At 44.4% G+C, this 22554-nt stretch overlaps 1 protein-coding gene across 1 annotated transcript; it reads right to left on the reverse strand.

The window, feature by feature from the left end:
* Positions 1-152: 152 nt before the first annotated feature.
* Positions 153-18904, reverse strand: rps3a (ribosomal protein S3A). The gene is made up of 6 exons (XM_033017665.1): positions 18765-18904; positions 17057-17160; positions 13013-13200; positions 11467-11675; positions 5880-5989; positions 153-306 (listed from the first exon to the last, which is right to left on the reverse strand). Exons 1-6 carry the CDS (start codon positions 18824-18826, stop codon positions 182-184), a joined length of 798 nt encoding a protein of 265 aa, XP_032873556.1. The 5' UTR covers positions 18827-18904; the 3' UTR covers positions 153-181.
* Between the last annotated feature and the right edge of the window lie 3650 nt (positions 18905-22554).

Genomic DNA, 22554 nt, shown 5'->3' on the forward strand with positions numbered 1-22554 from the left:
ATGCAACAGGCTTTTTGTGACAAGCTATATTGGAATAGCTTAGAGAGGATGCAAATTCTATCGCGAGTATTGCACAGGCACTCCATTACAACGGAGTCATATCATTCTGAAGCCTCCAATTATATATGGTTAAATAAATAATAAGGGAGCAGTAATAGAAGAGATGTTTTATTATACACATTCAGACAGTTTCTTGGACAGGAGGTTCATATCCATCAGCTCGATCAACTTTAGCACCAGTCTCTTCTCCTGATGGTTTACTTGTGCTACTTCCTCCTTCACCATGCAGTTCCATCAGTTTGCCCACTGGAAGAAAATATTCATCATTATTGGTCAGTTATTTTAACTAAATATTTTAATCCAAGACCAAAACAGTTCAGCCCAACCATCGTTTTCAGTGCCATTCAACAGGCTTGTGTTGATGCATAATTTTGATCAAAACATTTCTCAATCCAGCCCTAAAACTGCAATCACCTCTGCATTGATCGAAAGCCCATTCAATCCTTCCCCCATTCTTTTCTCTAAGACCAACTCTAATGGTGTTATTAAACCTGCTGACAAGGGAAGTGCACCCCCAACCATTAACAAAATCATAAAAGGAGCTCCCCAATAACTTTTCATTTTCATAATTGATTAGTCACCGAGTGAAGCAGGCCCTTTGGCCCAACCTACCCACACCGGCCAACATGTCCCAGCTACGATATTCGCACCTGCCTGCATTTGGTCCATATGCCTCCAAACCTATCCTATCCATGCACCTGTCTAACTGTTTCTTAGACGTTGGGATAGACCCAGCCTCAACTACCTCCTCTGGCAACTTATTCCATACACCCACCACCCTTTGTGTGAAAATGTCACCCCTAATGGCCCTGTCCCACTGTACGAGTTCGTTCAAGTGCTCTCCCGAGTTTATTTTCTCTATTTCCTGTGGGGCACATTACCAGTTTATCTTTACTGTATCCATTGACCGTTCCACAACACCGCTTCAGATAGGCTTTCCTTTTCTATCAATGTCCCCTCACTTCTCCAGTTGACCTTCGTCATGGTCCGAAGATAGACACAAAATGCTGGAGTAACTCAGTGGGACAGTCAGCCTATCTGGAGAGAAGGAATCGGTGATGTTTCGGCTCGAGACCCTTCTTCAGACTGATAAATCTCAAGGTCCCTCAGGTGTATCTGCCTAATTCCTATACATCTGCACACCACTGCTTCTAAACAATACTGAACGTCATTTGTCATTGACTTCATTAGCAGCAGCCTCCATCATCAAACAGACTTTCCTCTGTAAAATGACACCAATAAACACATCGTTCCCTACCTTTCAAAATGGTATGGGATTTTATGATATGCTTTTCCAACTCCACTAGTACAAAATCCACCCTACATGCAAGAAATTCCACGTATGCCCACATAATTGGTTGAAATATGTACAATAACAGTTTCTTAAAGACATTTGGACAGGTATGTGAACGGAGACATTATTGGAGGCATATGGTTAAAATGAGGGCAAACAAGTCTGTTTTGATCGGCACAGACAAGTTAGGTTGAAGAGGCCATTTCTGTGCAGTTGGCTCTAAACGAGGTGTTCCTAACCTGTCACAATCTATATCAATGATGTGGATAAGAGATCAAGCATCATTTATTCAAGTCTGCTTCTGATACATTGCCCTCCATAATGTTTGGGACAAAGACCTCTACATGCTCAATTTTTGTAAGGTGTCCTTGAGACTCTTGAAAGGCGCCCATAAATAAAATTTATTATTATTATTATTTATTTATTTGCCTCTGAACTCCACAATTTGAGATTTGTAATAGAAAAAATAAATCACATGTGGTTAAAGTGCCAGATTTTATTAAAGCCCATTTTTATACATTTTGGTTTCACCATGTAGAAATTACAGCTGTGTTTATACATAGTCCCCCCATTTCAGGGCACCATATTGTTTGGGACACATGGCTTCACAGGTGTCTGTAATTGCTCAGGTGTGTTTAATTGCCTCCTTAATGCAGGTATAAGAGAGCTCTCAGCACCTAGTCTTTCCTCCAGTCTTTCCATCACCTTTGGAAACTTTTATTGCAGTTTATCAACAGTAGGACCAAAGGTAGCAATGAAAGTCATAGAAGCCATTATGAGACTGAGAAACAAGAATAAAACTGTTAGAGACATCAGCCAAACCTTAGGCTTACCAAAATCAGCAGTTTGGAACATCATTAAGAAGAAAGAGAACACTTTTGAGCTTACTAATTGCAAAGGGACAGGCAGGCCAAGGAAGACCTCCACATCTAATGACAGAAGAATTCTCTCTATAATAAAAAAATATCCCCAAACACCTGTCCGACAGATCAGAAACACTCTTCAGGAGTCAGGAGTCAGGTGTGGATTTGTCAATGACCACTGTCCACAGAAGACTTCATGAACAGAAATACAGAGGCTACACTGCAAAATGCAAACCACTGGTTAGCCACTAAAATAGGATGGCCAAGTTACAGTTTGCCAAGAAGTACTTAAAAGAGCAACCACAGTTATGGAAAAAGGTCTTGTGGAAAGATGAGACAAAGATGAACTTATCTCAGAGTGATGGCAAGAGCAAAGTATGGAGGGGAGAAAGAACTGCCCAAGATCCAAAGCATACCACCTCATCCATGAAACACGGTGGTGTGGATGTTATGCCTGGGCATGTATGGCTGCTGAAGGTACTGGCTCACTTATCTTCATAGATGATACAACTGCTGATGGTAGTAGCATAATGAATTGTGAAGTGTATAGACACATCATATCTGCTCAAGTTCAAACAAATGCTTCAAAACTCATAGGCCGGCGGTTCACTCTACAGCAAGACAATGATCCCAAACATCAGTCTGAAGAAGGGTTTTGGCCTGAAATGTTTCCTATTTCCTTCGCTCCTTAGATGCTGCTGCACCCGCTGAGTTTCTCCAGCACTTCTGTCTACCAATGATTCCAAACATACTGCTAAAGCAACAAAGGAGTTTTTCAAAGCTAAAAAATGGTCAATTATTTTGAGTGGCCAAATCAATCATCCGATCTGAACCCAATTGAGCATGCCTTTTATCTGCTGAAGAGAAAACGGAAGGGGACTAGCCCCCAAAACAAGCATAAGCCAAAGATGGCTGCAATACAGGCCTGGCATAGCATCACCAGAGAAGACACCCAGCAACTGGTGATGTCCATGAATCGCAGACTTCAAGCAGTCATTGCATGTAAAGGATATGCAACAAAATACTAAACATGACTACTTTCATTTACATCACACTGCTGTGTCCCAAAGATTATGATGCACTGAGATGGGGGGACTATGTATAAACACTGCTGTAATTGCTACATGGTGAAACCAAAATGTATAAAAATTGCCTTTATGGTCTTAAGGGGTTGGACAGGCTAGATGCAGGAAGATTATTCCCGATGTTGGGGAAGTCCAGAACTAGGGGTCACAGTTTAAGGATAAGAGGGAAGTCTTTTAGGACTAAGATGAGAAAATCATTTTTTACACAGAGAGTGGTGAATCTGTGGAATTCTCTGCCACAGAAGGTAGTTGAGGCCAGTTCATTGGCTATACTTAAGAAGGAGTTAGATGTGGCCCTTGTGGCTAAAGGGATCAGGGGGTATGGAGAGAAGGCAGGGATGGGATACTGAGTTGGATGATCAGCCATGATCATATCGAATGGCGGTGCAGGCTCGAAGGGCTGGATGGCCTACTCCTGCACCTATTTTCTATGTTTCTATGTTATTAAAATCTGTGCACTTTAAACACATGTGATTTTTTTCTATAACAAATCTGTGGAGTACAGAGGCAAATAAATAAATGACGGGTCTTTGTCCCAAACATTATGGAGGACACTGTGCTAAACTACCCGACAGTGTCCACTATAAGAAGGATGCAAAGGGTCTTCAGTGGGCTGTAAATAAAATGAACAGGCAAGAGCATGGCAAATGGTATACAATGTGAAAAAATGTGAAGTCATCTGCTTTGGCACATGAAATGGGAAGGCAAAGTATATATTAAAAATATGACACATTGATCGTCTCGCGTTTAGAAGGATCCAGGTGCACACAAAGTTTTATTTGCCAGTTCTTCAGCGATTATAAGAGGTAATTAAAGGCCAATATACAGTTTCCAGAATTTAAAATTAGTAGTTTGACCTTACACCAACTAGAGCCCTGGTGAGCATTTTGAATATTATGCAGCAAAGGTTCACCAAACTGAATCCTGGGATAGTGTACAAGAAGCGATTAAACTGTGGGCCTGGTGCTTGGAAGAATGAAAAGTAATCTCATTGAGCTGCCCATAATTCTTAAGGTGATCAGTGACATAGACAGAGAGTTAATGTCTCATCTGGCTGGAATACCCAAAATTGGGCTATTTCAAATAATGAGGTCAGCCATTTAGACATGAAAATAAATGTTCTTTGCACAGCAAAGGATAAATCTTTGGAATTCATTAACCAAGAATGCTGTGGAGCCTCATTCACTCAGTATATTTGAGACTGACATTTTCATAGGTATTAAGAGAATCAAAGCATATGGGGTTAGTGCACTTAACTAAAAGATCAGCCTGAATAGTAGGAATGAAGGATAAATGGCCTACTCCTATGTTAGAGTACTAATCCTTTTCAGTGCATATATTTCCTGATTTAACTGATTTAATATTAAATATAATTTCTAAGAAATTGCCCACTAAGAGTATAAAGATCGCACTCGCACTTACTAAAGAGTACATGGGTACTTATAGCATGTATTTTAAAATCACTGTTATAATGTAACCTTGCTGCCTTAACAATTCAGACTCTCTGCAAATGAATTTCTGGAACTCATTTCCTTTAAATATAATTTGTGCTGTGCTGAATTTCACTGGATTAGTTGTCGTTTTCCAGTTAATGGCCAATTATTAAATTAACTTTCTCTCTCCACCTTTCTTGCATTCTTTTGAATATTTAAGATAAACCTTTGCACTTCACTAGACTCATCTTTATCCCCCGCTTGAAAATGTGATAACCAGCAATCTGAATATTCAGATCAAAACGTTTCTATATTCATTTAACATCACTGTAATTCTTGATAACCATCCCCACTATCCATTTTCATGTAATTTGCAAGCTCACTAATCAAGCCATGTGCATTATCATCCAACTATTGAAATAGATGACAAACAGCAATGGACCCAACACCGATCCCCAAGACACACTGGGATCACTCAATCCCTAATCACAGGCTTCCAATCCAAAATAAAACCTTCCTCAGCCACTCCCTGCTTCCTATCCAGGTGTTCTGTACCTAGTTAGCTAGCTCCCCCATATCCCATCTAACTTTGATATTATATTGTTAAGAAAGTTAACCTCCAACCCAGCTTTCCTGGCATTTTCTGCCTTAAACTGCAGTTGCTGAAATCAGAAGTATCTCCAATTTAAAAAAATGCTTTGCTATAAATAAAAAACTCTTTGTAAATGGCATCAACAAGTCTCTCTGCGTCATCCTTAGTCATCTGTTATCCTCATCACTGTAAATTCATACTTTCAAAATTCAATGCCTCATGCCCTGGTTTCCCACCATTCTCATTTTCATATGCACTGGCCACCACTACATAAAAGTTTGAAACATTGCTGAGGCTCCATGATGAGTGGCATTCCTTCAAGTCACATAGGTTCCAATAATCTCCCATATAAAAAATTCTAGCTCCGCCCAATTATATTATCACCTCACCAAATGCTCTCCTGCTCTTAAATCAGCAAAGGGAGCATTCAAATCCAGCTAATTCACAACCATATTCTTATTCTTGAACTTCAGCATTCACAATTTGATGTGGCTATAATATAAACAGCATAAAATTTCAGATGTCAAAAGACATTTTGGAAGCAGAACTTACATTCAAATTTGGGCTTCTTCAACATTTTGACCTTCCGGACATACACATCATGGAGCGGATAAATGGATTGGCAAGCTTTCTCAATATCCTTGCCAATGCTGTCTGGGATCCTAAATAATAAAGGATAGAAACATTACAAATTTATAGTAAATTAATATTCATGTTAAAGTTGCTCAAACATATTTCATCTCACAAACTAGTTCTTTTGTCGGGTCAACCAAAAGGACATGAGCAGCTATTGTCTCAATTAGTGAATCCTGCTGGAAAGCAGACACCTCCGATAATTCACTACAGCACATCTTTGTCAAGGTCAAAGTGATCTACCACATATGATTTGCTTGTTTCACCAGGGAATGGTGATATCTGAAAAAATAAATTGATTACATGGATTTCCTCCAAGATAAACTGCATACATCCAATGAGGGCAAACTTTACCCAAACGTTAGTAAATTGCAATGTTTGTGCAACAAATAAATCAATCACAAGTTAGTAATTCAAAAATACGCAGTGCAGGTTGCAGAATCAATTTTTAATCTTTTACCTCCACAAATGCAAACACCACAGCCAATGAAGCTCAACTTACAAGAAATTGGAAAATATATGGTCCCCGTCATTTATAAAGTTGGTTCATGGAAGAGGGTAGCACATTTCTACATTTGAGTTCAGCTCGCCACATCCATGCCAACCAATCAGTCGTCATCTATATTGCTCCAAATTACCAGCGTGTGTTCTATAGCCTTCCACGCCACATCAATTCATCTCTCATGTAATTAAAATGTTTTCAGTCTCTTTCTCCACCAACCCCTTTAGTCAGCAAATTCCTTAGTCAGTGATTTCCCAATTCCAACTACCTTTACAGAAATGTCCTCCCCCCTCCTCTCTCTCCCCCCCCCCCCCATCTTAAACGTGTTTCTAATTTTATGCACCTGTTAAGACAAAAAGTATATGATCAGGTGGATCATAAACTTTACCGCACCTGTCTCTCGATTACTCTGCATACCTCAAAAGAGGTCTACCATCAGTATTCTCTCCAAGGAAGCAAACCCAGTCTCTTCTCATACTGAAACCTCTATTCCAGGCAACATCCTGGGAAATTTCGGCATCCTCTCCAATGCAACCACATCCTTCCTACTGTGTGATGATCAAAACTACAGGTGCCACTCCAGTTGTAGCCTAATTTGCTTTATAAATCTGTCCACTCAGTCTTTATTCTATGCCCCAGCTCCTGAAGGTGACTATCCATTGCACCTGCTTAACCAGGCTTCTGTGACCTTTGATCTCATACATCAACATCCTTCTGCTCCTGAAATACTACCATTATTAGACCAAATGCATCGCCTCACACTTGAGGATTACAATTTAATCCGCTATTGCCTTGATCATCTGGACCAATATACTGCAGCCCAAGATTACTACTACCCCACCCAATTACCAACTCCAGCAATAACTCCCTGGATGCAACAATGAATTACCCACTGATGGTGGAGGTTAGCGAGGTAGAAGATAAAAAATAAACCCTCTCAGTAATATCATAGGAAGCTAGTGCCCTCCATAATGTTTGGGACAAAGACCCATCATTTATTTATTTGCCTCTGTGCTCCACAATTTGATATTTGTAATAGGGAAAAAAAAAAAAAATCACATGTGGTTAAAGTGCACATTGTCAGATTTTAATAAAGGCCACTTTTATACATTTTGGTTTCACCATGTAGAAATTACAGCAATCCCCTCATTTCAGGGCACCATAATGTTTGGGACACAGCAGTGCCATGTAAATGAAAGTTGTCATGTTTAGTATTTTGTTGCATATTCTTTGCATGCAATGACTGCTTGAAGTCTGTGATTCATGGACATCACCAGTTGCTGGGTGTCTTCTCTGGTGATGCTCTGCCAGGCCTGTATTGCAGCCATTTTAGCTTATGCTTGTTTTGGGGACTAGTCCCCTTCAGATTTCTCTTCAACATATAAAAGGCATGCTCAATTGGGTTCAGATCGGGTGATTGATTTGGCCACTCAAAAGAATTTACCATTTTTTAGCTTTGAAAAACTCCTTTGTTGCTTTAGCAGTATGTTTGGGATCATTGTCTTGCTGTAGAGTGAACTGCTGGCCACTGAGTTTTGAGGCATTTGTTTGAACTTGAGCAGCTAGGATATGTCTATACACTTCACAATTCATTATGCTACTACCATCAGCAGTTGTATCATCTATTTAGATAAGTGAGCCAGCACCTTCAGCAGCCATACATGCCCAGGCCATAACACCCACACCACTGTGTTTCACGGATGAGGTGATATGCTTCGGATGTTTGGGCAGTTCCTTCTCTTCTCCATACTTTGCTCTTGCCATCACTCTGATATGTTTATCTTCGTCTCATCTGTCCACAAGACCTTTTTCCATAACTGTGGTTGCTCTTATAAGTACTTTTTGGCAAACTGTAACCTGGCCATCCTATTTTAATGGCTAACCAGTGGTTTGCATCTTGCAGTGCAGCCTCTGTATTTCTGTTCATGAAATCTTCTGTGGACAGTGGTCATTGACTAATCCACATCTGACTCCTGAAGAGTGTTTCTGATCTGTCGGACAGGTGTTTGGGGATTTTTCTTTATTATAGAGAGAATTCTTCTGTCATTAGCTGTGGAGGTCTTTCTTGGCCTGCCAGTCCCTTTGCGATTAGTAAGCTCACCAGTGCTCTCTTTCTTCTGAATAATGTTCCAAACAGGTGATTTTGGTAAGCTTAAGGTTTGGCTGATGTCTTTAACAGTTTTATTCTTGTTTCTCAATCTCATAATGGCTTATTTGACTTTATTTGGAAAAACCTTGGTCCTCATGTTGATAAACAACAATAAAAGTTTCCAAAGGTGATGGAAAGACTGGAAGAGAGGCTAGGTGCATGAAGGGGGCAATTAAACACATTTGAGCAATTACATATTCCTGTGAAGCCATGTGTCCCAAACATTATGGTGTCCTGAAATGGGGGGGGGGGGGGGGAAACTATGTATAAACACAGCATTTCTACATGGTGAAACCAAATGTATAACAATGGCCTTTATTAAAATCTGACAATGTGCACTTTAACCACATGTGATTTTTTTTCTATTACAAATCTCAATTTGTGGAGTACAGAGGCAAATAAAAAAATGATGGGGTCTTTGTCCCAAAAATTATGGAGGGCACTGTATGAGGACTAAAAGTCCCAGAAATGGGGCAGACATGGCCAAGCGAACTAATGACCTGAGAAATATCAGGATTTAAAACGGGGAAAGAAATAATGAGGCTTTAATGTAATTCCAAAACAAATGTTTCTGAGAAACGCTGACCCTGCACCTTGGGAGGAAGCTATCAAAAAGAGCCTTTGAAAAGAGGGTTTAACAGTGGGTATCAATACTCAGTTGCAAAAAACTACAGCTTCCAGGTAATAACGAGAAACCAAAGGAAGAAATTAGAGATGCACTGTGTTGAGGAATGGGAAGATTAAAAACACAAAACTGATAAAAATAAGTTTTGCACTTGTCATAGGTTTAAGGTGAGGGAGGGAAAGATTTAATAGGAACATGAGGGGTAACTTTTTCACACAAAGGGTGTTGGGTGTATGGAACGAGCTGCTGGAGAAGATAGTTGAAGCAGGTACAATCACAACATTTCAGAAACATCTTGTCATGTACATGGATAGGAGAGGTTTAGAGCGAAATGGGCCAAAACGCAGGCAGGTGGGATGAGTGTGGATGGGACTCGTTGGCTGGTGTAGGCACGCCTACAAAAGATCTAATGTTTTCCTGTCAAGGCATGAAGATCCAGAGAAACTGAATAATCATACATGGTGCAAAAAACTGTTTCCTAGCCCCAAGTGACTAAGTGACCAAAGCTGTCAAAAAAGTTAGTAAAAGTGTAGAAATAAGCTCCATTGAGCAACACATGCCAAAACTACAGATCCCAGAGATCAATCGTGGATGTATCCTGCAGAGGTGGCACAGAAAGAGAAGATGCAGATGCTAGGAGAGTGTATTTGTAAAGAAACATAACCTCCAAAGATGGTCTGGGCTGAGTAGACAAAGGGAGAGTACGACGGGATCTGGGGGACCTTGTTCACCAGTCAATGAAAGTAAGCATGCAGGTATAGCAGGCAGTGAAGAAAACGAATGGCATGTTGGCCTTCATAACAAGAGGAGTTGAGTATAGGAGCAAAGAGGTCCTTCTGCAGTTGTATATGGCCATAGTGAGACCACACCTGGAGTATTGTGTGCAGTTTTGGTCCCCTAATTTGAGGAAGAACATTCTTGCTATTGAGGGAGTACTGCGTAGGTTTACAAGGTTAATTCCCGGGATGTGGGACTGTCATATGCTGAGAGAATGGAGCGGCTGGGTTTGTATACTCTGGAGTTTAGAAGGATGAGAGGATATCTTATTGAAACATATAAGCTTATTAAGGATTTGGACATGCTAGAGGCAGGAAACATGCTCCCGATGTTGGGGGGAGTCCAGTACCAGGGGCCACAGTTTAAGAATAAGGAGTAAGCCATTTAGAACGAAGATGAGGAAACACTTTTTCCTCACAGAGAGTTGTGAGTCTGTGGAATTCTCTGCCTCAAAGGGCGGTGGAGGCCGATTCTCTGGATACTTTCAAGAGAGAGCTAGATAGTGCTCATAAAGATAGTGGAGTCAGGGTATATGGGGAGAAGGCAGGAACGGGGTACTGATTGGGGATGATCAGCCATGATCAAATTGAATGACAGTGCTGGCTTGAAGGGCCGAAAGGCCTTCTCCTGCACCAATTGTCTATTGAGAGATAATATCCAGCCTACTCAATATTTGATTTGTTTTCCAAAAGTGCCACCGTTGATCATGAATCTCTTCACCAAAACTGACCAGACACCCATCCCACCTATATTTTACCAAAGTGCCCAGTGTTATAAGCTTGTGAATTCGTGGAATCTTTTAAATCTCTGTATGAGTTTGTCATCCTGGGCCCATGACTTAGATTTCAGACATTTGTTTTCCTTTGAAAGTGTCATGTTTCTGCATCCTGGGAGTAGTAATCCACCATGTCACTTTGAAATTTTCCCAGCCCAGCTGGAAAGGCACTGATTAAAATAAGCCAGAGCTTGTATGGGCTGAATCCCTACACCTCTTTGGCCACTGTGATATCAGTAACCACCAAGAACCTCTGAGTAATGAGGAATACCTAGATAAACTGGATTTCCTCAGCCTAAGTAGTCTAAGAGGATCTAGTACTTCAGTAAAAATATTCAGTGTGATAAAATAAGAAGCTGGACAACGAACTTAACTGTTGGAATTAATTTTTAAGCTAAAATCCTTTGCTGAGTGAAACCGTCCAGATTCCAAGTCTACTCTAGTCAGGATGTATAAAGAGGACTGTACACACGCAGAACCATCATTCCAGTCAACTCTTGCCCCAATGGATCATATTTGTTTTTTTGCAGTTACATAAGAATCATGTGTTCTTTTCTATAGCATATATTGCTTTGCACAGGCAGTTTTCCATTAAAAGCACTTCAATTTTACTTCAAAGAAATGCAAAATACCAATCATTGAAAGAAATGTGAATGTCAGCTGTTCTAGATTACTTACAATTTGTTGACTATCTCCTTGAGATCGTTGGTTTGAACTTCACGAGTCATGATTTCTACCATCTTCTTGCGTATCGTACGAACTTGCTGGTGCTGAGCATAGGAGGTTTTGCGAATCTGGTTGTTACGCTTCTTAGTAAAACCTACACAAAAAAGGCGCAGGAGGTACCCATCTGTGGTTTTGACATCAATATGAGCTTCAATCATGGTCTAAAATGAGAAATAAAGATAAAATCAGTAAAACTAGAACTTAAAAATATCATTTCCAGGGTTATAATTGTCTACACATGAAGAAGCATGGCATAGAGAAACTAACTTGTTGGATAACCTCACCAATATTAATGCAGAGATGACAAGATATCGGGAAAGAATGCCCAGCGCAACAGGAATAACTTACCTGCTACTTTTCAATACAGCATCAGGGAATCTTTAATATTCATCCAATAGAGCAGACAATGTCTGGATTCCAACATCCATTTAAAAATACAATATTATCAATAGTACACTAATTCTTTGATATGGGATGAGAACCAAAGGGAGCAATGAAAGAAATAAAAATAGCAAACTGGTGGAGAAATTCAGCGGGTCAGGTAGCATCAGTGAAGGGAAATGAACAGATGTTTTGGGTCGAGATGTTTTGCACAAGAAAGACCCCTTACCAATACAATGTCCATCCACTTCCCTCCACAGGTACTGCCCGACCTATCTGAGCTCCTCCACTAGTTTATTTTTTGCTCAAGATTCCAGCAACTGCAGTCACTTGTGTTGCCAATGAAAGATAAAAATCACTTTTAATGCAAGTCTCAGAATATTTCCATCTGCCAATGACAGCTAGTCATTTATGGTTTATAAAGTTAACTAATGATAACATTCCCTTCCCAGAAGCCTCAGTGCATCAATGAATTAGCAAATTAGACCACAAATTCCATCCCATATGCTGTCTTGATAGGCAAAATAGCACCCCAAACCAGGGCATTACATTTTTGATTCAAAGTTACTGCCACAAAATGGATATAAAGCTGGACATTCAAATGAGCACAGTATTTGGACCAAATATCTGAAGCAATCTAACTATGTGCAGAGGTGGCGCAAAGTCTCTAACAAAGACAAAGGACGACAGTAGCACTGCTCCAGCAACCCAGGATTAATCCTGACCTCTGATGCTGACAGTGTGTTAACTTTGCAAGTTCTCCTTGCATGGGATTCCTGGATGCTCCACTTTTGGCAGACTATTAGGCCGCTCTAAATTGGCTCGTGTGCAAATGAGTGGTATATTTTGGAGGTAGGCTGTGGGAGGAGTTAATGGGAATGTGAGAATAAGGCAGGTGTAAAAAGTGGGTGCTTAACGGCCAGTGTAGAACGGCCTGTTTCTGCGACTTCTTCTAACAAATTTCAGGAAAAACATATGAAAACACCCTCAATCAGAAGTATGTTGAAGAAAGTTCAGGGATAAAACAAGAATTAAAATTAAAAAGGTGTAAATGCAGATCAGGCTGCAAAAGCAAATTTAACAATTCAAATCCTAGACAAATGATCAACATCTTTACCTGCCATTTTTTGACCATCGAGCACATCTTATCACGTGTTAAGTCCATCCCGTGAAAGTTGGTCAGACAGTTCTTGCCCTGAACATCCTCGACGATCAGCTTAAATTTGCGGAAGGCCACTTCATCATTCTGCAAATCAGCAAGACTCACCTCAAATACACGGCCTTTCAAGCCTTCTGAGGCAATTTCTGCATGATAATAAGAGAACAGAGAGTAAAGATCTCAATGCAGGAACAGTCACTTTCACGTGACTATTTTTAAATTATACTAGACCAAGTGCAGACCCGTTGGGTCTGTTTCCCTAATGGCGTTTGCGGGGGGGGGGGGGGGGGGGGGCTGCGGCATCACACTCACATTAACCACCCCCCAAACACACAGGTGGGGGGAGGGGAGGTGAGAAGAGGGGAGGGAGGTGAGAGGAGGAGGAGGAAACGGGACAGATTTGGGAGGGAAAGGAGAGCAGGGTAGGAGGTGAGAGAGGGGGATGGGGAGAGAGACGTGGGGGAGGAGGGGATGGGGAGGGAGGGGGAGAGGGGTGGGGGGAGAGAGGGGAAGGAGTGGGGAGAGAGGAGGGGGAAGGGGAGAGAGAAGAGGAAGAGTGGGGAGGAGGGAGAGGGGTAGGGGGAGTGATGGAAGAGGGACAGAGGGGTAGGGGGGGGGGGAGAGAGAGGGAAGGGGTGGGGTAGAGCGGGAAGGGGGTGGGGGAGAGGGAAGGGGGGTGGGGGAGAGAGGGAAGGGGGGTGGGGGGGGAGAGGGGAAGGGGGGTGGGGGAGAGAGGGAAGGGGGTGGGGGGGGAGAGGAGTGGGGAGGGAGGGAGGAGTTAGCGGGAGTGGGGAAGGGGACGGGGGGAGTGGTGGAGAGGAACAGAGGGGAAGGGGAAGGGGTGGGGGAGAGAGGGGAAGGAAGGGAAGGGAAGAGAGAGGGGTGGAGGAGGAAGAGGGGTGGGGTAAGGGGAGGGAAGTGGAAGAGTGGGGAGGGAGGGGTAGGGGGAGTGGTGGAAGAGGGACAGAGCGGTATGGGGGAAGGGGGAGAGAGGGAAGGGGGTGGGGTAGAGAGGGAAGGGGGGTGGGGGAGAGAGGGATGGGTGGGAGAGGGAGAGGGGTGAGGAGAGAGAAACATAGAAATTAAGTGCAGGAGTAGGCCATTCGGCCCTATGAGCCTGCACCACCATTCAATATGATCATGGCTGATCATCCAACTCAGTATCCTGTACCTGCCTTCTCTCCATACCCCCTGATCCCTTTAGCCACAAGGGCCAGATCTAACTCCCTCTTAAATCTAGCCAATGAACTGACCTCAACTACCTTCTGTGCCAGTGAATTCCAGAGATTCACCACTCTCTGTGTGAAAAATGTTTTTCTCATCTCGGTCATAAAAGATTTACCCCTTATCCTTAAACTGTGACCCCTTGTTCTGGACTTCCCCAACATCTGGAACAATCTTCCTGCATCTTGCCTGTCCAACCCCTTAAGAATTTTGTAAATTTCTATAAGATACCCCCTCAATCTTCTAAAATCTAGCGAGTAGAAGCCGAGTCTATCCAGTGGAGGCAGGTTCGTTTTTATCATTTAAAAATAAATTGGATAGTTATATGGATGGGAAAGGAATGGAGGGTTATGGTCTGAGCGCAGGTATATGGGACTAGGGGAGATTATGTGTTCGGCAGGGACTAGAAGGGTCGAGATGGCCTGTTTCCGTGCTGTAATTGTTATATGGTTATATTATATGGTTATATGAAAGTCCTGACATCCCAGGAATCAGTCTGGTGAACCTTCTCTGTACTCCCTCTATGGCAACAATGTCTTTGAGCATTGTGACATCACACAATGGATCGTTCACCAGGGGCTAGGGCTGATTCTATGGGTGAGAAGCCAGTATTTTTTGAAATATTGGAGGGGGGGGGGGGGCTGCGGCATCACACTCACATTAACCACCCCCCAAACACACAGGTGGGGGGAGGGGGGTGAGAAGAGGGGAGGAAGGGGAGAGGAGGAGGAGGAAACGGGATAGATTTGGGAGAGAAAGGAGTGGGGTAGGGGGTGAGGGAGGGGGATGGGGAGAGAGATGTGGGGGAGGGGGGGATGGGAAGAGGGAGGGAGGAGTAGAGGGGTGGGGGGGAGAGAGGGGAAAGGTGGAGGGAGTGGAGGGGGGAGAAGTGGAAGAGTGGGGAGGGAGGAGGAGAGGGGTAGGGGGAGTGATGGAAGACGGACAGAGGGATAGGGGAAGGGGGGAGAGAGGGAAGGGGGGGGTGGAGAGGGATGGGAGAGGGGGGGGAGGAGAGAAGGGGGAGAGAAGTGGAAGAGTGGGGAGGGAGGGAGGGGTAGAGGGGTAGCGGGAGTGGTGGAAGAGGGACGGGGAGTGGTGGAAGAGGGACAGAGGGGTAAGAGGAAGGGGTGGGGGAGAGAGGGAAAGAGAGAGGGGTGGGGGAGGAAGAGGGGTGGGGTAAGGGGAGAGAAGTGGAAGAGTGGGGAGGGAGGGGTAGGGGGAGTGGTGGAAGAGGGACAGAGGGGTACGGGAAGGGGGCGGGGGGAGAGAGGGAAGGGGGTGGGGTAGAGAGGGAAGGGGGGTGGGGGAGAGAGGGATGGGTGGGAGAGGGGTGAGGAGAGGGAAACATAGAAATTAAGTGCAGGAGTAGGCCATTCGGCCCTTTGAGCCTGCACCACCATTCAATATGATCATCCAACTCAGTATCCTGTACCTGCCTTCTCTCCATACCCCCTGATCCCTTTAGCCACAAGGGCCACATCTAACTCCCTCTTAAGTTCCGATTGGACACGTGTGAACATTGGGCATTGTGACATCACACAATGGAACGTTCACCATTGGCTGGGGCTCCTGCAAAGGCATATGTAAATGAATCCATTCCGATTGGACATATGTGAACATTGGGCATTGTGACATCACACAATGGAACGTTCACCAGGTGCTGGGGCTCCTGCAAAGGCATATGTAAATGAATTCATTCCGATTGGACATATGTGCGCATCGGGCATTGTGACATCACACGATGGAACGTTCAGCAGGGGTTGGGGCTGGTGCTGCTTCTATGGGTGAGAAGCCAGTTTATTTTTGAAATATTGGGAGAATCATAGAATCATAGAAAGTAGGTGCGAGAGTAGACCACCAGGTCCGTCGAGCCCGCACCGCCATTCACTCATGGCTGAACACCAAACAGACACACTTACCCACAAACAGTAGACACAAGACACAGAACACAAGACACTACCCTCCCCTTTATACCGCTATCACCCCTCTCCACCCCAAGAACCGCGTGATCTCCTGGGGGAGGCAAAAAACCGGATAAAAACCCAGGTCCAATTCGGGAAAAAAATCCGGGAAATTCCTCTCCGACCCCAATCCAGGCGATCGACATTTGTCCAGGAGATCACTCAGGTCTACTATACTAACCATACCTAGGTCCATATCCCTGCCCTCTCCCCGTAGCCCCTTATCCCCTTGGCAGCTAAAAAACCATCTATTTTCGACTTAAAATAGATGGAGGGAAGGATTTGATTAAAAACGTGTACATAAACACGACGAAATGTAATGAGGAGCGGATACTTAGAAAGAAAAGTGAAATCTCTACCGAAATGGAAAAGATGTCGGCGATTCTGCGTCTGGTTTCGGATTTGCAGTGAATCAAAGGAAGAAATGCAGCCGGCAGCCGGCCATGTAAATGGATCCATTCCGATTGGACATCTGCGAGCATTGGGCATTGCGATTGGACATCTGCGAGCATTGGGCATTGTGACATCACACGATGGAAACGAATCAAAAGGCAGAAAGGCAGCCGGACGGACGGCAGGCGACAGGCACAGAGTTTTATATAATAAAAGATAGAAGATAGATATTGATAGTAGTCAAAAAGGTCCAAATAGCTGTTTGGTAGTGTTTGCACTGTGGGCCCATTTTGGATGTTTTTTACATCTCGTAGAGCATCTATGATGTTTAAACTTGAGTTTTTTTTCTGACATTCACAGGATAGATTGAGGAAAATTTCAAAAGTAAATCTTTCACACTAGTGCATACTGAAAAAATACTTACTAGTTCCCTGAGTTCTTGTAACCAAGGTTTTACCCAGGTTCCTAATGTTAAACATCGCTGGAGCCTTGACATCATACCAGTCCTTCTTGGAGAAGGGGTCCACACTGTGAAGACATTGGAATAAGATTTTAGAAAATAACTCAACACAACACATGGTAGCAATCAAGAGATGACTGTATAAACAGCATGTTCCTTACAACCCCATAGCACCTGGTAGAAGATTGCCAATGCTAATGCACTTGGAATACTGTGCCACACATGGAATCTTGATCTACCTGTCCACAGAAAGACTTAGTACAATGGACAAAAAATGATTCAAAGGTTTATAAATAGCATTCATCATAGATTTACCATATGAACAGGGTTGGCCTGTGCTCTTTCAAATCATGATCCTATAGAAACAGGCAAAGTTCCTATAGGAGATACAAGAGCTACGAACAAAATCTTGATCAAAAAAAAAGTGCTGGAGGAACATAGTAATGTTTTAGAATGATACTAACCCAAAGTTGTGTGTCAATTCCCCATCGTTCTGAAGAAGGATCCCAGCCCAAAATGTTATTGTTAATCTAGTCTGAAGAAGGGTCTTGGCCCAATATATCACCCATTCCTTCTCTCCAGAGATGCTTCCTGTCTCGCTGAATTACCACAACTTTTTGTGTCTATCTTCGGTTTAAACCAGCGTCTGCAGTTCCTTCCTACACGTGTCACTGTCAATGTCCCTGATCACTCTGAGGCTCCACAGATGCTGCCTGGCCTGCAAAGTTCCTCCAGCACCTGCATGTTGCTCAAAATCCCTACATGGCTTAACTAGTGCAGCTACAACGTTAATGTTTCCCATGTCCAGTATCTGGAACTATAGGGTCACAGTCTCAAAATCAGGGATCAGCCACTCAGAACAGATAGAACCACCCCAGAGGCTTTGGAACACTTTACCAATTACTTTACATGATACATAGAAAATAGGTGCAGGAGTAGGCCATTCGGCCCTTCGAGGCTGCACCGCCATTCAATATGATCATCCAACTCAGTATCCCGTACCTGCCTTCTCTCCATACCCCCGATCCCATTAGCCACAAGGGCCACATCTAACTCCCTCTTAAATATAGCCAATGAACTGGCCTCAACTACCCTCTGTGGCAGAGAATTCCAGAGATTCACCACTCTCTGTGTGAAAAAAGTTTGTCTCATCTCGGTCTTAAAAGGATTTCCCCCTTATCCTTAAGCTGTGACCCCTTGTCCTGGACTTCCCCAACATCGGGAACAATCTTCCTAACTAAGAAACTCAGTCTAGTGCAGGTAAAGTAGCAGTGATATGAAAGATCGGCCACAATTTTCTATCCTGACCAAAAGCCTACTCTTGCTTCAATTGCTTATATTCCACGTTTTTGAGCTTTGGCAGATGCATAGCCGCCTGCTTGTCATCAGCTGCAGCAGCCTGGATTTGGCGGCCCATTAATTACTTCGCTTTGGCACCTTTGGGCTGTTCAATGGGTTGTGGGGCCGCTGTCCGTGTCACGGACCCTCATTCCCCGGGGGGGTTGGAACCCACGGCCCGGGCCTGGTGTCTCCCCTCCTCTCCCCCCGCCCGGCCCGGCCTCTACAATCCCCTCAACATCCGTGCCATCCGCCGCTCTTTGTCCCATTTCACCCCTGCCCCGTGTGGAGGACACGCATCGCGACGCCGCACGGCCGTTTTGGGAGCGCTTACATCTTCTTCTTGGCGCCCTTCTTGCCGCCTTTGGTCAGCCGCTTGTTCTTGCCGACCGCCATTGTCGCCCGCAGCTGCAAAGAGGAAGACGGCGCAGATCTCGCGACGCCTGGTGACGGCAGAACAACCGCGAGAAGACGTGGCGCGCCAGAGGCGGCTGACGTCACAGAGGAGCGGCGTGCTTTATGAATGGGAGACAAAAGCAAAGATCCTATAGCGGAGCAGCAGCATCAACATTTCGTTGTCTATTTACTTCGCTCCATAGATGCTGCTGCACCCGCTGAGTTTCTCCAGCACTTTTATCTACCTTCGATTTTCCAGCATCTGCCGTTCCTTCTTATACGCTTTATGAATGGGACCGGGCGCTCAGCCAATCACAGACCATAAGACAGTGACAGGAGCAGAATTAGGCCATTCGGCCCATCAAGTCTACTCTGCCCTTCAATCATGGCTGATCTATCTCTCCCTCCTGACCCACATTCTCCTGCCTTCTCCCCATAACCCCTGACACCTGCCCTGCCCAGTCAATAGACAATAGGTGCAGGAGAAGGCCATTCGGCCCTTTGAGCCAGCACCGCCATTCAATGTGATCATGGCTGATCATCCCCAATCAGTACCCCCCGTTCCTGTCTTCTCCCCATATCCCCTGACTCCGCTACTGTTAAGAGCCCTATCTGGCTCTCTCTTGAAAGCATCCAGAGAACCTGCCTCCACTGCCCTCTGTGGTAGAGAATTCCACACTCACCACTCTCTGTGAGAAAAAGTGTTTCTTCGTCTCCGTTCTAAATGGCTTACTCCTTATTCTTAAACTGTGGCCCCTGGATCTGGACTCCCCCAACATCGGGAACATGGTTCCTGCCTCTAACAGTCCCGCTATCCCGGGAATTAACCTTGTAAACCTACGCTGCACTCCCTCAATAGCAAGAATGTCCTTCCACAAATTAGGGGACCAAAACTGCACACAATACTCCAGGTGTGGTCTCACTAGGGCTCTGTACAACTGCAGAAGGACCTCTTTGCTCCTATATTCGATTCCTCTTGTTATAAAGGCCAACATGCCATTCGCTTTCTTCACTGCCTGCTGTACCTGCCTGTACCTGTACCAGTCCATGCGCGCCCTATCCAAAGCACTGAAGATAGACACAAAATGCTGGGGAACTCAGCGGGACGGGCACCGTCTCTAGAGAGAAGCATGGGTGACCTTTCAGGTTGAGGCCCTTCAGACTGAGAATCAGGGGAAAGGGAGACTAGAGATATGCAGGGGGTAAAACAACAGATCAAAGCAGCCGATGATCAAGGAAATATAGAATGGTTCATTCTTAGCTGAAGGGAATGGAATGGAATGGGATACCTTATTGTCACGTGTGACAGGGTGCAGTGACATTATTCCAAAAGGAAGATGGCATTATTCCAATTTTGTGTCTTATTACGGTGTAAACCAGCATCTGCAGTTCCTTCCCACACATTCTGTCAGTCTAATGGATCACCAGGTAGTGTGCCAGAATTTCCTGGACAGGTACACGATGAGGGACATGATCTAATCTCCATACTGCATCTCCTTGCCCAATGCTGTTTCCTTCCCCATCTCCTCCCGGGTGGGAGTCTGATAATTACAGTAACATCTGTACTTCAAATATCTCAGCACCCTGATTTTTACTTCTTCTTATGCAAAATCATTTCTGCAGCCATCACTCTGTTATCAAGTGTGTAGGAAGGAACTGCAGATGCTGGTTCAGACATTTCAGTCTGAAGAAGGGTCTCGACCCGAATCTTCACCCATTCCTTCTATCTAGAGATACTGCCTGTCCCGCTCAGTTACTCTGTTATCAAGGTTTTGTTACAGCATTAATGCAATATACCCGTGGCCTTGGCCATTTTGCAAGCAGCTGCCACTTTGGCAAAAACTTTAATTGTTGGAGCCATACTATATATATATATATAAATTAAGAGTCAAGAGTGCTTTATTGTCATATGTCCCAAGGAACAATGAAATTCTTACTTGCAACAGCACAACAGATATGTATATATAGGACACAGTGGAAACAACAAAAACATATAATAATGAAAATAATCTAGTGCAAAATAAAAACAATACTCCCCAAGTCCTTAGTGCAATCAGGAATTTTGTAGTTCGGAGTTTAGTTGGAGTCCGTCGTGTTCAATAGCTCTGATGGTTGTTGGGAAGAAGCTGTTGTTCAACCTGTATGTTAGTTTTCAGGTTCCTTTACCGTCTTCCTGATGAGAGTGTGGCCAGAGTGGTGTGGGTCTCTGATGTTGCTGGCAGCCTTTCTGCGGCAGCGCATTGCATAGTTCCCTTCAATGATGGGGAGGTCAGTACCTGTGATGGACTGGGCCAGTTTTTGCGATCTTCTTCATTTCTGGGCATTCAAGTTGAAAAACCAGGCATGATGCAACCAGTCAATACTCTCTACTGTACATCTGTAGAAGTTCAAGGGAGTATTTATCGACATACCAAAAGTCCTCAATCTTCTTAATCATTGCATCAATGGGTCCAGGACAAATCTTCAGAGATATGTACACCCGGGAATTTGAAGTTTTTGACACTCTCCACCAATGACCCATCACTGAAGACAGGTTAGTGGATCCTCGACCTTCCTCTTCAAAAGACAACAATCAGTTCCTTGGTTTTACAGACGTTGAGAACAAGGTGTGGAGCCGACCAGGACCAGGCTCGGCCTCTGGCAGAGCAAGGAGAGATACTGGCAAGCGAGAGGACTCTTGTACAAAATCACGTCTACTGGATATGAGCTGCGCTGGGTCTTTTATTGCTCCCGGTCTCCCAGAGCTGGAGGCCGCTGGCCTCTGTAATGCTCCTGGTCTCCCGGAGCCGGGACGCAATGGGGAAATTTGGCCCGTCACATTCCTTTTCATTCCTGACTTCTGCATTTTCCCTCATCCTCTGCCTCCGTCGTCAGCTTCTCAAATTGGCTTCATTGTCTGAAGAGAGGTTGCTGGCGTCAGTCTGTGGTGGGATTCTTTTTTTGCCAGAGCTGTTTTCCTCATCTACCCTTTGTTTCTTTGATAGTGTTCTGTGTTTTTTCTTTCCTCTTCACTGTCTGCCATACCCTTTCTTGCTCTCCCCCAACTCCCTCTTCCATTGACTCCCTCGTGGTGAGGAATCTGGGGGTCCTTGTCTGGTGTTTGGGAGCTCAAGGTGGTCAGACCATCCCTTCTACTCCTGGTCTCGTTTCTGCTGGGGTCACGGTGGTGGTAGGGGGTGTGTCGACATCCCTGGGCCGTTGCTGGTAACTGGCCCTCTTATCACCTGTGTATGCGCAGTGAACATGTGCACTGTGATCGCCTGTGCTACTGGGTGGAAAGGGTGAAGACTGCTGCACTTTCAGCAGGTTCATTCCCCTCCTCCCAAAGTCCAGGAGCAGCTTCTGCCATCCCACTGGGTGCTTGAAGGTAACAAAGCATCTGTTACTGGGAAATGCTGGAGGCAGTTGTCCTTGGCCTCCCTGCAGACCCTTCTTTTTCGATGAGCTCCCTGGTGAAGGTGTTCCCCTCACCGAGGTCCTTCATCAACATCCTTAGCTTGTTTTGAATCTCCTGTCCTCTCACAGAACTCAGTCATCGTGGTCAAAGCAAATTATTTGGCTGGAAAGATTTGTTCGGTTTGCTCCCCAACCAGCATGGATCCATCTCTAACCGAGCAAACTGATAATAAGAGATACTACATTTAATCTTAGCCGAAAGGCCGACACGTATGTCTGTCCCCAGAGGCAGGACAATCTTATGTTTCACCTGCCATAGATCCTGTGGAACT

This window comes from Amblyraja radiata, chromosome 1 (assembly GCF_010909765.2).
Source record: "Amblyraja radiata isolate CabotCenter1 chromosome 1, sAmbRad1.1.pri, whole genome shotgun sequence".
In the NCBI taxonomy this organism is placed as follows: domain Eukaryota; kingdom Metazoa; phylum Chordata; class Chondrichthyes; order Rajiformes; family Rajidae; genus Amblyraja; species Amblyraja radiata.